The sequence below is a fragment of the Diospyros lotus genome, chromosome 11 (assembly GCF_014633365.1).
Source record: "Diospyros lotus cultivar Yz01 chromosome 11, ASM1463336v1, whole genome shotgun sequence".
In the NCBI taxonomy this organism is placed as follows: Eukaryota; Viridiplantae; Streptophyta; class Magnoliopsida; order Ericales; family Ebenaceae; genus Diospyros; species Diospyros lotus.
Genome location: NC_068348.1, coordinates 3,070,400 through 3,087,118, shown reverse-complemented (window position 1 = coordinate 3,087,118; position 16,719 = coordinate 3,070,400). Strand labels below are relative to the sequence as shown.

Here is a 16,719-nt window from a genome sequence, read left to right as displayed (position 1 = left end):
TGACCAATAATTAAGAAAGGGCCAAGCTCGTGATTATCCAGAGGTTCATATAAGGAGGACGTGAACTCCTCCTCTTCTTTCCGTTGCATGTCCCTCTCTTCCAAACCAACTTTCCATCCGAATTTTCCCGAGAAACAAACAAACAATGGATAAAGTTCAACAACTACCACCCAGGCCCCTTGTCTGGGATTGCGGAAGCTCTCTCTACGACTCCTTCGAGCTCAGATCCTTCGAGCGCCAACTCGACTCCGCCATAGTTTCGAGGACCCTATCGATGCCTCACTTATCCGACCACAGATCTCGCCCGCCGCCGCCGCCGCCGCTCGCACTACCGCCGCACCCGCCGCCGAACCGCCCAGTTTCCAAGAAGCCTTCGAGATTTTCCCGGCCGTTCCATAAGCTTCTCCGGTCCATCTTCGGGTCAAAACAGGCCACCTGCGGCCCGTTCTTTAAGGTGCAAGAAGGAAGCAAGGATGGATTCTACGTTCTGTACGACAAGTCCAGTGCCCTTTCGACCATTCCGGAGGGTCCCGAAACCGGCGGCCTCTCGCCGGATTTGAAGTCGTTGACGCGGCGCTCTGAGTCCCACAGATTTGCGGCCACTTCTGTAGGTATTTCATGTGCTTGATGGGACTAATTAAAGCCTTTGACTGTTAGATTATTATTATATTGTATCCACAGTGTGTCCAAGTATGTGTCCATGTTATATTATAGGGTTTGTGTGACTCTCGTGTAATAAATAAATAAATAAAACTATAGTAAAAAAATTAATGTTATTAGAACCCATTGTGTCTTTGTCTCTTTTGTGCTCTCCGTTGCTCTTCATTCTTTGTATACCAGCCTTTCCAAACCCATCGGCCATCCTACTAAGTTATGACTTAGTGAAGTAATAACCTACATGACGCCTCAACCTTCTATCTATAGTGACATATCCCAAGGATTTCAAGATTAATAAACCTTCTAGTATCATTGTTGTCACTCTTTTTGTTTCTTCAATCACACTGTTAAACATCATAGCCGTATAGTGATCATCTGAATTCAAGAATGAATGAATCTTGTAGAATTTCCAAGAAATTCTTCAATTTCTTCTAGAATAAGATGATTAATCATTTGCTTCTCACGTTTCGTGAATAACCGAGATATTGAGGAATATCTAGAAAGGCATTTCAAAAATCGGCCAAATTCTATATATCTCTATTCGTTCTGAGAAGAAATGAAGGATCCTAAAGAATCGATCTTTTTTTTAGTTGTTGAATCTCTCTTTGATTGATCAATCTCACATAATCTTTGCATTGAAATTCTGATTCAATAGAACATTACTTGACTTTATATTTTCACGATAACTTCACCCTTATGACTTTTTTTAATTTTGTCAAAAGAAAATGAAAAGTTATGATAGTTAAGGCAAAGAATAAAAGTAAAGAGAAACCCTTAATTTCTTCATTAAATTTTTCATAAAGTGGATAAACACGAGTGAGACTTTCTTTTTCACTTTCATAAAATGTTTCGTCTCTCTCGTTGAAGTACACTATATATATATAACTATATCAATCATAGATTTAGAAATTAATCATATATATACAACCACAAAATAGATGACCCAAAAACTAAAAATATATATGAAGAAGTTTACATGCATATAGATTTCCTCAATTGTTGCTTAAAATACTAAACTTGGTCATTTCCCTCTATAATAGAATAGATAAAGAATAAGAAAGAACAATTCACATATAAGATTTAAGTATGAGAAAATTATTATGTTATTACCCGTATCAGACAACATAAAATTTGTCTAACGCAGACAAAATCAATGAAGGGGCGTGGGCCTCACCTATCTTCACACTTACCCCCTGTATGTCTATGTCGAAGCGAGCAACAGATCAACCCCTAAATATGAATCTCACACTTTATTGAATAATAAAAAACGAAGAACACGTTTCTATTTCATCAATATATAGTTGCTACACCACAACATTTAACAACTTCTATTATCACTTGTATAAAAAATCAGGAAGACTCAACTTAACATCAAATGCAACCACTCCAATCATGGAAATCTTTCCCAATAATCGAGGTGGTTGATAAGAGACAAAGCATCACTAGTGTTTGATTAGATTTATAGTTTTACCCTTTATTTGATTAGATATTTTAAAAGACCAATAATCTCTTCTCATATATAAGCGCTTTTATTTGAAGGCAAAAGATTGAAGCTTCATTTTCCAGTGTTTCCTTTTTATAATAAAATTATAGATTATAGACTAATCTTAAGACAATGGTCAAAGACTAATCTTAATAAAATTATATATTTATAATTTTTTATTTTAAATTAAGAAGAATTTATATTAGTTGATGATAAATGTGTCCTACTCTGTAACATTTTATCAATCAATAAAATTATTTTAGTGAGAATAAAATATAATAAATGTGTATTGTCTTAAAACAATGTGAATGTGGGGTAATGAGATGGCTTTTAATTATCATATAATTTCTTAGTTCAACTGACGGTCTGTGATTATAATAAATTAATAAATTCAATTAGTGAATTACTAATTTAAAAGTTCATTCTAAGGTTACAATAAAGAAAATTTTATCATCGAGATTCACTTTTATTTAAAATTTTCTAAAAATAAAAAAAATCTAAATTATAATTTTTAAATATAACTTATTAAAAATAAATTAACATTTTTTTTAAATACACATCCATAATAATAGCCACCATTAAGCATTTTTTAGGAAAATAATCAAGTATTTTCATCATAAAATGTTGACATTTACGTCAAAAATCTAAAAAAACTTAGGAGGTGAAATCATGTATGGCTTTTATTTTCAAGATTACAAGTGCCGATTTATTGGCGGCTTCCTCTAGCATGTTTTTTTGGGGGGGAGGGGGGGGCCTATTTTCTTATATTATGAGAAATGTCTCATCTCGATTGGTAGTTTTGATATCGTTATTGCGTTTTTTATATAATTTTTTTTTTTTTGTGATGCTCAAAATATGTCCTAGTTAAAGACGTAGACTCTTTAGGATTTTTTTCAATAACTCTTATTTAAAAAAAAAAAAGTCACCTATACTAATATATACAGTCTTGAATTATACATTTTATCATATATTGCATAAATACATGGTTGCAGAGTTTGCTTTAGCCTTCTAAAGTATGGGTTTTGCTTCTTTCGAGGAAGTCAAAGACTTCAAATGTAGATGTGTTAATAATATATGAACAAGTGTAGAGTGTTTTTTTTTTTTTTTTTTCAAGAGATGAGAGAGGTGGGACAATTAATATAGTAATTTTTTTAATGTGATCATAGTGCACGACGTATCCCTTGCCCTAGTCTTGTATAGTTAAGTCTGTTATCACAAAAAAAGTTCATGTTTAAATATGTTATCATTCAATTTCCTAGTTACTAACAACAAAAGATGCCTCTCCAACCTTAGTTTCATTGCGCCTAAGTTCAACTCAATTGGTAAGTGTATGGGCTCAAATTTGAATTTGGCTCTAGCTCGACTCGTCAGAAAGCTTAGCACGGCTCAAAATTGCAAGAGACGAATGAGTAAGTATTGCAAGCGTTTGGTTAAAAAAAGCAAATCGATTGGTGTAACACCATGTGTAATGAGTGTTATAAGATAATAAAAAATAAAATATGATTGAATATTAATGAGAATTTTTAAAAATACCCTTGAGGAGAAAAAATGAAAAAAATGAAACTAAATATGCCTTAGAAAGAGACTATTTAGTAAATTGGATAATATTTCATTAAGGGTAAACTAATAATTTGAAAAAATAATTCCATTATGAATTTGTTTTTATATTTGAAATTTTCTATTCTTGCTCTTAAATTTATGGAGCAATTAAAAATAATGGATGGCCAAGATGGAGGATTGGGAGCCAAGTAAGTGTTTAAGAGTGACACTTGGCAAACTCTTATCCAAGAGAATGGAAGAATTAAATTAATTAAAAAAAATGGTCTTTCTAGCATTTAGAAGAGTCATAATTATAGAGATTAAAGAAATCCTAAATGAAATTAAATTAGTCTCTCATTAAGTCCAAAGTGATCCAAGAGTTGAGATGTAGTCTTAGAAGTAAGATAGGAGAAAATCTAATGGTTTGTATTAAAACCTCCAATTGGCATGAATTGTGTTTCTTTGTATAGTTGAGATTTAATCTCCATTTTTTTTATCAAGAGTTGAGATTAAATATTTTATGGCATGGATTGTGCTAGTTTAAAAGATTGAGATTTTCTCTCATAAAGTAAGATCAAGGGTTATGATTTGATCTTAAATTTGTATGATATCAATACAAAAGAAATTTTCTAAATAGAAAAGAAAGAAATTTGGAGACATTTGAAGAAGTCTCCTATGAGTTAAGAAAGGAAGAGAAGAAAAAGCCTTTGAAAAGTATCAAATAACTCAAGATAAAGGATGACCTTATGGGAGAGTGGCCATGCATACTTTGTAAATATTTGTTATGAAATTTCATGGTGTTTGCAAGCATACATGCATCTTTGTATACTAGTGGAACCTTTGACCATAAAGATGACTAGAATATCGGGAGGAAAATAATAGGTTGTTGCCTGAATCAAGGAAAGTTGTGAGGGCAAAGAAGACCATCCATATATACATAATCTTGCATTTTATGAATATTTATGCTCATATTTACTTTGCATTGCACCCTAATAGGTTTGGCTCATGAGGTTTTTACCTAGCTTGTAGGTGTGGAAAATAAAAAAGGAAAAAAAGTCTTAGAGGGTTAAAGTATGCATGATCCATAAAGAAGGCTCCCAGATATTTTTGAAATGATAGTTTAAGACTTGTTGAAGCTTAAAACCTAGATTTATATCTTTATTTTTTATATATATTGTATAAATATCATGTGAGTTGTGTAATCCTTATCGTGGAGAATGACGAAAGTATTGATGTATTTGAACATGTTTAAACTCCGCGAAAAATCGGCTAATGAGCCAAAAAAAAAAAAAAAAAAAAGGGGTCAAGAAGCATGGGGTAAAGGCAGCTGCTGCTGCCTGGCGTGTCGTGCGCACGCGCACATCTGGCGCGCTGCGCACAGCTGGCCAACACTTGCGATAGGAGGCCCACGTGCGCGACCGACCCTGCGCAAGCACCATAACCGCGGCTAGTGCCCCGCTACAGCCCATTGCCGCTGTCCCTTCGTTCCTTCAATATTTTTTGAAAATTTATGAAAAAAAAATTATGAATTTGGGCTCTAAAAATATTTTTAAAATGAAGAAAAATTGGAAGTATTTTCGAGAAAATTTCAAAATTGGCTAAGTAAAATTTTGGTTAATTTTTGCAAAGAGGAGTTTTAAACCAAAATTTTTTTATGAATTTCTTTGGGTATAAGAAAATGGGTTTGTTGAAGAAGGTCATGTTTTAATTTCCTCTAAGCATTAGTATCTTGGGATATTTTTATGAAACAAAAATTGAGACCCAATTAAAATTTTCCTTATGAATATACTTTTCAACTTTTTGTCGAGGGATCATAAGTCTTCGGAAAGCAAAGTAAGGCGTTGGTATTGGTTTTTAGTTAGGTCCTGGGCAAGTCATCCCCAGCTCATCAGTTTGAACCAAAGAAGGGTGACGCCCACTAGGGATTTTGGGTTTAACGCCTCAAAATTTTTTAATATTCCTTTACCCGTATCCTTGAGTGGATCAAAATGAGGGACGAATCCTAGTTCCCACTTAAGGCGTTTTGCTTAGAAACATAATATGTCTCTTCATCAATGTCCTGGTCTATGAGTAATCCGGTTGATTATTCACTAGTGGTCCTATGGGTGGGGAGTAGGGCGTCACAGTTGGAGAGAAGGCAAATAGCTGGCAATCACCTTCACCGAAGAAGATGGGCAGTCGCAGGCACGGAGGTCACACGTCAATCAATTGGAAAAAATGGACAATGGTGTTGGTCACAACCAATAAGAAGAAGGAGAAGCTATCAATCATCCCTACCTAGTATCGGAAGAAGAAAAAGAGAAACAAGCGACGAAGAGAAAGGGAGAGGAGAGGAACAGGCAAAAAAATGGGTTTCTTAGAAAGATCACCCCCACTAAATCTAATAAAATACTGAATACATATGATATAATGATGATATATATATATATATGTACATATGTTAAATAATATATTTATAAAATACATGTTTAATATATACATATATTATCTAATCAGAAAATAATATATTTATAAAATTATGAATAAATTTATTAATGCATTTATAAACTAACTTATTTCCACGAATTAATCGCAAACTTTTAATCGAATCTACTCGCAAGCCTTTAATTAAGCCAGCTCGAGAGCTAAAGAACCGAACTTTACTGAGCTCAACTCCGCTCCTTTATAAATCGAGTTTTAAAGTTTGAATCAATCTTGACTCATTTATCTTAATGAATAAAGTTAAACGACCTTTTATTGAATCACACACCGAATCGCTCACAAATGACTCACTTATTTGCGACTCTCCTCTCAAGGGTGTCACTTAGTGTGATACTTTTGTATTGGCTACTTATATTATGCCGATACATCATTACTAAATGTCCAAGTAAATCCCTTGAGTAAGAGTGTTTATGGGTGCAAGATGGTGGGGTTGGTGATAATTAGTGGATGGTGTTGAAAGTTATTCATAGGTAGGTAGAATTGGTGCCCATATTCAAGATTTTGATGGTTATATGTATCACTATAATAATAGTTAGTAAACATGTCAAGATAGTCAGCTACGCGTATAGAGGTGGAGGTCATGTTTGTTGGTATATAGTTTGCCTTTTATTTTTATTTTATGTGAGGGTGAAATTATCAATTTACCTCTCATAGTGACAAATCATAATGTCTGTCACAACACCCTATTCCAAGCTATATTGCACGAAAACGAAAATGAAAATGTTTTCGATAGAAAACAAAAACGTAGAAATTGATATTTTTTTTAAAAAAATATGCATAAATAGGGTTCGAAACGAAAATAGAAAACGTTTCGAAAATATTTTAAAAACGAAAAAATAGTTCCTATGAGATGTTTGCATGCAACATAAATTCCAAACACTATTGTCCTCTTATTAATGATAAGTCAATAGCGTTTAACTTCATCTCAATTTTAGAGAAGTCAATAAAATTCAATTTTGGAATCTCAATTTCTAAACACTTATCTAAGAGATTTATTGTTATCCCTTTTATATTTTACGTAATTTTGAGTCAATTATAGTTTTGATTTTTTTATTATTTTAATTATACTATTAAATTTATTATTATTAACAAATTTGTCGAGATATACAATTGATTCAAAATTATAAATTCACAAGTATTTTTGAAATAATAAAAAAATTAAATAAAAAAATATATAACTACATAAATTAAAACATATATTTTATCAGCTATTTGTAACGGAGCCGAGGGTCAATTTGGGTTTAGGGTCAGTTTGGGCAAGAAGATATTTCAGGTGTTAAAAAAGGGTTTCAAGTTGTTAATAAGGTTTTAGTGAATTTTAACCAATTAAAAATAAATATAATAAAAAATAAATGTTAGCAAAATATATTTTTTAACCTCATGTAATTATATTTTTTTTTTTTATTTAGAGAGCCCAACTTTTTGTTGTTTCAAAAATATCCATAAACTTTTAATTTTTAAACTATAAAATTTTGAGTCAATTATACGTCTTAATAAATTTGTTCAAAATAATAAATTTAGGAGTATAATTAAAATAATAAAAAATTTAAAAATACAATTAACTCAAAATTATATAATTTTATGATTTTTTAAAATAATAAAAAATTAATTATATAAATAAAAATATATATACAAATATAAGAACTAAAATATATATTGTGCGAATTGACGTACCTTAAAATAATTTTCTTCCTTTATTTTGATCGACCCAAAAATCTCACTTTCAACGCAATTTTTTGGTCTTTACTTTAGGTTAAAAGGATATTAATACTCTATCAAAAATACCCCAAATTATGAATTTAAGGATTTTGACCGTTCTTCAACAGCGCGTTCAAGTGCACCAATGGAAGCCACCCAACAACCACCGCACGCGGCCATCATTCCGTCGCCGGAAATTGCCCACCTCATCCTCATCCCACTCGCTGAGTTCACCACCTTCCTCCTCCAGACCGACGGCGGCGCCCCAAAAACCAGTCCTCCAATTCCTACCCAAAATCTGTAAACACCAATTTTTCTTCCCCCGGTGAGCTTAGTCGACTTTCCCAGCGGCGTTGAGCCGGAGATTCGGATCTCACTCAGCGTGACTCGGTCGGTCAGGGCGTCGCCCCAGCCCAACTCGCCTCTAGGCCTTAGTGGTTGAACTGAGTCAATCGGCAAAGATTTCAGCTTTCGAAGCCTCCACAAAAACCCTTTCGATTTTCTTCCAGAAGGGTTCTTAGATCGAGAACCAGTGGTCTGGGATTAATGGTGGGGTTCCCCTCGTGGCCGTAGATTCGGATACTCGGCCATGTCTCCACCGCCGGGTTTCTGAGCCGCTGCGGATGGAACTCGGTGCTGGAGAGCGTCGTCCATGCCGTTCCGATCATAGCCGGCCGCTCTACGCTGAACAGAAGATCTTTGGTGTTGTGAGGATTTGAAGGTGGGATTGAGAGAGGGGTGGTGTTGCGGCTGAGTATGTGAAGGCTCGTAGAAGTTGTTCACGTTGTAAAATGAGAAAATTATTCCAATTAATAACAAGTTTAGATTAGAAACTCTAAAAATAACCAATTTTTAAGCTTAGATACGAATCATTTTGATTTACCAATGGCACTGCAAATTGATGTAATAATAAGGGCGCTCTAAGACATCAAATTTAACAGCAAAAAGAAGCATCAATGGCAGAAGAAGAAGATATTCAACAAAACCAATTGAACATCCACGATGATCAATCCATCCGTCATTCCACTACAGCTTTTTCACTGCTCCTTTGCTGCAGATTTGTTGTATTCTTGCAGTTCCTTCTTGTAAGCTTTCATGGCCTCTGCAGCTTTTCCATTCCAAATCTGTTTCTCTTCTTCCCCCAATTCCTTCCATTTCACAGAAATCAGAGCATTCACAGTAGAGTTGTTGATTCCCGGCCGCTCTTCCATCAAATTCTTCCTTTCTTCTTTGCTGCATGGCATGGCAGAAGACAAATCATGACCCAGAATACCCACATGAATTGATTAATTGGGGAAAATTTTCAACTACAATTATTGGTGAAAATCGAGCAAGCAGTCATTGGATCAGCACAATTACTTGGCGTACCTGAAAAGAAGAAATGAAGAAGCAGGCTTCTTGGGCATGTTGGGATCAGAATTCTTCTTCCCTTCCTTCTGCTTCTCCTTCTTCTGCTGCTGCCTGCTCTCTTTGGTTTTCTGCAAGTTAGAAGAATCACACAAAGATTAAAACATCCATGGATGCAGCAATAATGAGAAGCACAACCATGGAAGTCTGTCTCTTCAATAACCTTGATTATGTTCTCTGTCTTCTCTTTCTTCTTGAGCAGTTGCAGAGCTTCTTGCTTCTGAATTTTCATCCGCTCCTCTTCTTCCTTCTTCAGATTGAGAGCTTCTTCATCCTTCTTCTGCTTATAGGCCTCCATTTCTTCCGTATACTTCTCCTTGATCTGCTTTGCCCTCTGCAAATTCCCAACAACAGTATTGAGAAACATGGAAATGGAAGAAGCCATTGAATCGAACTGTAGGAGTTGGAAAAAACTAAAAAAAAAAAAAAAAAACAACAAAGTGGACCTCTTCATAAGGCTTTCTCTGCTTCTCACTCATGTTCTTCCATTCCTCCCCTGTGATCTTGGCAACCTGCCATTAAAATGCCAACGCTGAGAAAACAAACATAGTAACTTGTGGCAGAAAGTTAAAGAATAAATTGAAGGCATTCTTTAGATTAGGCTTACCTCTAGGATATTCTTCTTCTCTGCAAGCAAAGCCGCTCGCCGCTCGCTCGAAAACAGGAAAAAGGCTGACATTGGCTGCTTTGGCTTCAATGGGTCCTTTTCTTTCCTATCAAGCAAAAGATGAAGATTGCCATCATCATTGTACCGGTGACAGATATTCATAATATTAATTAACTTCTATAAGTCATGTTCGTTACTTGGTTTTCTTGCTCTCTTTCTCGGCTTCCTGTTTGAACTGGAGATACTGTTCGAGCAACTCCATGGCTGTTCTCTGTTTCTGCTCCTCCTCCAGTAGCTTCATGGCTTCGTTCTCGCGCTTCTCATTCCCAACAACCTTCAAATAAGCTTCCTTCTCTGCTTCATACGTCTCCTCATAAGGCTTTTTCTCTTCTGCTGTGACGGTCTTCCATTTTGCTCCCAGAATGTTTGAGATGTCTTTAAATTCGGCCTCTGGGTTCGCTTGCTTGATCTGAGAAGAAACCGAATCAAATCCCAATATTAATCATTCACATTGACAAACGCTAGAAATCAAACAAATCATTGAAGACTGAAGAGGAAACATGATTTTGCATTTTACCTCACTCCATTGATCTTTGCACCATAGGATATAAGGTGGAGATGGCCTTTTCATTTGAGGGCATCCTTTCTTCGTCTTCTTCTCTTTCTTTTCTTGGTCATTCAAAGATAGAACCATAGGGAATGTCTAAAGATTTATACAAAAAAGAAAAATTTTAGAACATGAAATCAAGAGTCCCCCCTTAACCAGTATCCGACTTTCTAAGTAAAGAAGGGCTCATTTTGTGAGCGCCATAGGGGGTCGTACTAGTACGATCCTTCTCCTTGCAAAGATTAACTTTACTATATCTAACTTTAAAAGAAAATGCCAAAAAAATTAGGGCAAGTTAGAGGGAAAAAGAAGGGGAATCAAGGAAGCAAGATACCATGGTGGGTTTGAACTCCTTCATCTTCTGCAACTTCTTGAGCTCCATCTGAAGCTTCTCCTGTTCTCGACCCCGCGACTCGATCTCCTCCTCCTTCAGCTTCAGTTCCTCCTCTCGGGCCTTCAACAGCCCCTCAGTCTGCTCCTTCTCGAGCCTCAGCCTCTCAAGCTTCTCTTGCATTTCTTGCAACTCTTGCTCAAAAGACGAGGGTTGCTTCGCCTTCCGGGCCGCCTTCGTTTTCTTGGCCGAGCGAGGCTGCGAGAGGCTCTCGTGGTTCTCCTTCTCGGCGGAGTCCTCCGGCGGCAGCGCAGCAGCGGGCGGAGAGGGCTGAGAGATGGCGGCGGCGGCCAAAATGTTGGCCTCATTCGTTGATGGGCTCTTCTGCTTCAACGCCTTTCTGCCCCGCCCTTTCTTTGCTGGGACTGGCTCGCCCTCACCGGCGCCGGCGATTGAAGTTTGAGTCATGGCTGTGAGATTTGCGGGAAAGAGAGATGGGTTGTTGCTTGTTAATGGTAGGGAGATGCCTTTGGTTAAAACTTGGGGCTTTCTTATATACAGGGAGATGGGGAAGTCAAGTGTTAACGGTTATGTATTTCAAATTCAAAATGGATTCTCAGGTTTTAAGACCAGTTTTGGACCGTTGGTAACTTACCAAAAGTTCCCCAATTCTCAGTTAAAGTTTCTCGGCGAGAGGAAAATTCAGCGAATGTCAGTTGGGCCAACAGGGGCGCGCCACGTGTCATGCGGCAGGCGCGCTCCCACTCCCTCTCAGGCAGTAAGTAGCCCCAAAACATTAAGAAATATGAGGGAAATTTTCAAAAAATAAAATCTTATGTTATTATTATGATAATAAAAATTTTATTCAAAACTCTTATTATAATTATATATATATTTACTAAAATTTTGACGTTATATTCACTTTTTAATATTTTTTATATTCTCAACTTCTAATAACTTAAAATGTATCGAGAACTTACTTAATGGTAATTTAAAATTAAAATATTAACTATTTTCATTATGAAACCCTCTTGATTAAAAATTTTAAAAAAAATTAAATTTACATATTATCTATGTATATATTTACTAGTTTCTAAGATTATTTTATAATTTTTTTATAATAAATCAATACAAAAATCAATATATGTTAAAACTAAATTGTTAATATTATTGAAATCTTACATATACAATAAAATATAGAATAATCTAAAATATCAATACAATCAAAATTTTACATTTTTATACAATCAAAATCCTACTTATATAATCAAATATAAAATATCATTTTTGAAACAAAAGTCACTAAACTTTGAAATTCATGGAGAGAATACACTAAAGAAAACACAAAAAATATTGATGGAGACACTATAGAGAGAGAGAGAAAAAAAAATACTAGAACAGACACAAGAGACGTCAAAGAGAGAGAAGATACACTGGATTAGACAAGGAGACACCGAGAAAAAATAGAGAGAGAGGGAAGCGACGCTAGAGTAGAAGTAGGAGATGTTGAACAAGACGAGAAGACGTCAAAGAGATGTAAGAGATGCTGGACAGATAAATGATACTCTGGAGGAGATAAGGAGATACTGGAGAAGGAGACGTCGAAAGAGAAGCCAAACAAAGACAGAATATGCTGAAAGAGGCGAGGAAACACTACAGAGAGAGATGAGATGTTGAAGGAAATGTAGAGACACCGAAGAAATGCAAGAGACGTGGAAAAGAGAGAATTCAATCTCGTGTTTGAAAATTTTTATAATTTTTAAAAATTAAATGATATTATCTACTGCATTAAATTTTTTACAATAAATAAGAGAGAGAAGCAAATGAGAAGGGAAAAAGAAGTGAGGTGGCAGGTCGGCGAGGCAATTAATAGCGGTGAGGCAATGAGATAGCAGTCGATAAGTTAGCGGTGGATGGAAGGAGAGAAAGATAACGAATAAAAATGGAGGTCTAAAATGATTTTTTTTTTATCTCTACGATAAACAAAATCGCATTCAAAGAGAAGCGGGAGAAATACCTATCACAAGACACGTGACGCACCCTTATTGGCCAATAGGCGTAAAAGAGATGAAGAGAGAAGTTGGACAGGGGTGCCCTTGCCACAGGACACGTGATGATCCCTTACTATGCCAATCCATGAGTGGGCCAATGGATCAGGTCCACTAAAATAGAATGGACCGTATTAATTGGGTTTGAATCGTGAATACAACATTACCATGTCTTCATGGGCGCACTTGAAAGTGGCGTGGGTTATGTTCGACTTTAACTCATCTATTAATAAGTGTATTTAAGTTTCGCTTATTTATAAGTCTGAATTTTTTAAATAATATTCGAGTTATGCTTGTTATTATTTTTTTAAGTTTAAATTCAACTTGTTTATATTTATGAATTAATTAATTTGTTATTTGTTTTAGGGTTTATATATCTACCTAAGCGATCTAGTTTATTAGATATAATTAATTTATATACAAAAATTATATATATACACACATCTTTTAATCAAATATTAAATAAATTATAGATAAATTTTCAAAAAAAAAAATGTAAACGAGCTTGTATTTGACCTTGTTCATAAATATAAACTTTATATTTAACCTTTTCTTGTTTATTAAATAAGTTTTAAAATCTTACTCACTTCCGTTCGATTAATTAAACCAACCAAAATTGAATTTGTTCATAATTTTTTTGTTGAGCATATTAGTTCGATTACCTCCCTCCTACTGTGAACATTTTGTAGCTCCAAAATAATTATATTACACGAAAATGAAAATGAAAAACGGATAAAATATAAAATGAAAACAAGAAAATAATATTTTTTTTAAAAAAAAAGTAAGAAATGGTAATATTGAGAAAATGTATAAATAAAAAAAATATAGAGAGCTTTTTGTAAATATAATTTTTATATTATATATTATAACATATAATATAAAAAAAATTTCCCTATATTTTTATATTATATAATATAGAAAAAAATTCTAAAAAAAAATCGTCTCATGGATGAAAATGCATTTTTCATTTTTTTAATATTATAAAATAGCCATAAAATATTTTCAAAATTATAAAAACGATCTAAACATTTTTTTTTAATATTTTTCTTGACATTTTTATATAAAAAATGTTTTGAAAACATTGAAACGAGACCTACTCTTAGGAAGATAGTGCCCCAACCTCTTTGGGATTGCACTGCAATGCTCGAACTAGAAAAAGTTGCCATTGGGAAGAGGTGTAAAGAAAATAGAAAGAGCAAGATATATAGCTTAATTATTGATTGCCATTTCAAGGATGAAACCAGTACAAGAAACTGTTGGCTTTGAGTATTCACTGAAACATCAGACCCTTCTTATATATGCTACATTATTGTATAGATTGAGTCTGAACTTTGACATATTGTGGGAACCTAGTTAATACAACAGCAAGAACATTTGTAGAATACCAATTTCAACTGTCCAAATTAGGGCAAAAACCAAAAAACAAAAAGAAGAGTCATCATCATCAACATCCAATCTGCTAATTCTGATCACTTCTCATTACCATCTCCATAATCAGATCGTTCCAAGAGTCTATCGGCCCGGGCAAACACCAGTGCAAACAGTCGTTGATAATTTTGGCAGTTTTGTTCTTGGCGAAGGGGTAGAAGTGCCTGTAAGGACCCGGGTGCCCGTCTGGTCTTACCAGCGACAGCTGCATCAGATCGAGAAGTTTGAGGTTCAAACCCTTTTCAGAACCCTGAGCCGCCGCCTTCTCAAACTCTTCCAATTCTATGTCCCGGATGATCTTGATCAGTGGGTTCAACTCGAATTCACCTTCTTTAACTGGAGCCGTTCTTAGGCAGTTTCCACCGTTGGACCAGTCGCCACCCTCGAAGTGATCTGGCATCGTTGTCCTATAAAAGATCGTTCCTTTGCGATTGGATTCAAGGATGAATTTGAACACGTTCTGGAGGACTTTGCGATAGGCGAAATCGTAACCTAGCTCTGTTAGGTTTCTTTTGGGACAGTAATGGCAACCCAACACAGTGTTGTTCTCGTAGTAGATTGCAGTCTTGATAAACCATTTACCACTCGAAAATATCATGTAATCCAAACCCTCGTACTGGTCGGTCCATGTCTTGTCAAGTTTGTCGAGATGAAGCTCCACCTCAGATGTTGAAACGCCATCATAGTTTTCAAAAATGGCGGCTTCCGCAAGGAATGGAGACCAGAGAACAGAAATAGTCAAGTTGTGTGACTGGAAATGCCATCTCTTGGATCTGTAATCTACAGCATGGTAGACTTCAACAGCTGGTTCGACCTTGAGGACAGCATAATTCAATTTGATCAGTTACCGGACACTTCCAGAATAGGCTTCTAGAAGGTTAGTATTAAGCATATATATTATAAGGCATTATCATGCTTAAGAGTTTCTCACAACCTACCTAAAGTCAATTCAATCAGAAGACTAAATTTCAACATAAATTTAAGAAACAATTGAGATATAATCTCCCACTGTTAGGATTGCATCATGCAAACTAAGAACCGTAAACAGTAAATTAAACAAGCAAATTAAATAACAATACACAAAAAATTAATGTGCTTTGCCTCAATAATCTATGTTTACGATCCCACTACAAAGGATAAAGGATAATCCATTAAATAAAGTAAACTAACCTCACAATATCAAATAACTATTTACATCATATATCAAGATTCGTGGCAATTTAGTTCCACGATCCCATTATTAGGGGATAATTCACTAACCAAAACAAATTGAACCCACAATTTTAAATAACTAGTCGCACCACGTACTAAAACTCTAGTTATTAATTTGTAAAATACACAAAACACACGACCACAATAATCTAGACGTGCACGCGATTGCTATTTTGCAACAAATGAGGTTCACATTCGGACGTAGCTAATCACACAGACACACAAGGACATGCATCCCCGGGCGCATGCGCATGCACCCAAATGCGGATGCAAACACTAGTCCTTGACAACAGAAACATTATTTACCTTGGACAGGATGCAAAGCAGGGATTGGACGTGGTTCCGAGATATAGAATCACCAATCAATGCCCATTTCTTATTCCTCATCAACTTAAGAAACTTCACAGGGTCCAACTGAGGCAGCTTGCAGTCTCGTGGACGCCATCTCCAATTAAGATACGCAGTGTCCGGGCGACCATTCTTCATACAGTTCTGATGGCTCTCAATGATGTTGCAGCTCTCGTTAGTGTAACGGGGGCCAACCAGGCTTGGAACCCAATCCCCAGTAAAAATATCACATGTTTCTGCATTGCATTGATTATACAGTTTCATATTTGAGATTTGATTAACAAATGATATACATCATAAGCCCACGATTTCATTCAAAGAGACGATCAATATAACAGTATAGATCAACCAATTTGTTTGTGGCTCCAAAGGTGCAATTAATTGCCGAAATCAAGGGAATGAGAAATTCGTAGAAACAGAAAGAAAAGGAGAAATCTGAGTACCTCGTTTGGGAAAGCGATCTCCCTGAGAGAGTGAGTTTTGGGGTGGTTTGGTGGCATTGGCCTTCGCCATACGAGGAGTCTCTGCAACATCAAAAATCTCAGTTTGTTTGGTGGAAAGAAACCTGAAGGCGAGTCCAAACAAGAGGATTGAGAGGGCCAATTTCGCGAGCAAGGGATTGTGCTTGTGAATCGACCACCATAATGCCTTCCAATTGGGCCTCATATTCCCTTCCCTTCTTCATTCACTCTCCCATCTCTCTCTCTCTCTCTGATCTCCTCTACAATGGCATCGCTGGAAGTCGAAGATTTTGCATTTTTGCCTTCTAATCTAACATGGGCCAAATTCGACCTACAGAGAACTGTTTTTTACCTGTCAAGCGATCATTTTTTTTTTTTCTTTTTTGATTGAATTTGATGCTCAATATTTAGC

The 16,719-nt window shown here is 35.5% G+C and overlaps 3 protein-coding genes across 3 annotated transcripts; 1 reads left to right on the top strand and 2 right to left on the bottom strand.

The window, feature by feature from the left end:
* On the top strand, nt 1–795 carry LOC127813761 (uncharacterized). Its single transcript, XM_052354899.1, has one exon. The coding sequence runs from the start codon at nt 146–148 to the stop codon at nt 626–628; it is 483 nt and encodes a 160-aa protein (XP_052210859.1). The 5' UTR covers nt 1–145; the 3' UTR covers nt 629–795.
* A 7,967-nt stretch (nt 796–8,762) lies between these two features.
* Nucleotides 8,763–11,353, bottom strand: LOC127813760 (high mobility group B protein 6-like). Its single transcript, XM_052354898.1, has 8 exons — nt 10,814–11,353; nt 10,450–10,575; nt 10,070–10,341; nt 9,873–9,978; nt 9,712–9,777; nt 9,429–9,599; nt 9,227–9,336; nt 8,763–9,091 (listed from the first exon to the last, which is right to left on the bottom strand). The coding sequence occupies exons 1-8, from the start codon at nt 11,276–11,278 to the stop codon at nt 8,896–8,898; spliced, it is 1,512 nt and encodes a 503-aa protein (XP_052210858.1). The 5' UTR covers nt 11,279–11,353; the 3' UTR covers nt 8,763–8,895.
* Nucleotides 11,354–14,065: 2,712 nt separating this feature from the next.
* Nucleotides 14,066–16,512, bottom strand: LOC127813455 (protein trichome birefringence-like 23). The gene is made up of 3 exons (XM_052354414.1): nt 16,290–16,512; nt 15,805–16,082; nt 14,066–15,100 (listed from the first exon to the last, which is right to left on the bottom strand). Exons 1-3 carry the CDS (start codon nt 16,510–16,512, stop codon nt 14,318–14,320), a joined length of 1,284 nt encoding a protein of 427 aa, XP_052210374.1. The 3' UTR covers nt 14,066–14,317.
* Nucleotides 16,513–16,719: the final 207 nt, after the last annotated feature.

What these genes read in the sequence shown, in the direction of transcription:
- LOC127813760 (XM_052354898.1), bottom strand. Translation starts at nt 11,278, where the DNA reads ATGACTCAAACTTCAATCGCCGGCGCCGGTGAGGGCGAGCCAGTCCCA. An exon ending in AGGAGTTCAAACCCACCATG is followed by an intron (nt 10,576 to 10,813) that starts GTATCTTGCTTC and finishes ATAAATCTTTAG; the next exon opens with ACATTCCCTATGGTTCTATC. An exon ending in AAAGAGAGCAAGAAAACCAA is followed by an intron (nt 9,979 to 10,069) that starts GTAACGAACATG and finishes TTTGCTTGATAG; the next exon opens with GAAAGAAAAGGACCCATTGA.
- LOC127813761 (XM_052354899.1), top strand. Translation starts at nt 146, where the DNA reads ATGGATAAAGTTCAACAACTACCACCCAGGCCCCTTGTCTGGGATTGC.
- LOC127813455 (XM_052354414.1), bottom strand. Translation starts at nt 16,512, where the DNA reads ATGAGGCCCAATTGGAAGGCATTATGGTGGTCGATTCACAAGCACAAT. An exon ending in AGATCGCTTTCCCAAACGAG is followed by an intron (nt 16,083 to 16,289) that starts GTACTCAGATTT and finishes AATGCAATGCAG; the next exon opens with AAACATGTGATATTTTTACT. An exon ending in TGCTTTGCATCCTGTCCAAG is followed by an intron (nt 15,101 to 15,804) that starts GTAAATAATGTT and finishes GCTGTCCTCAAG; the next exon opens with GTCGAACCAGCTGTTGAAGT.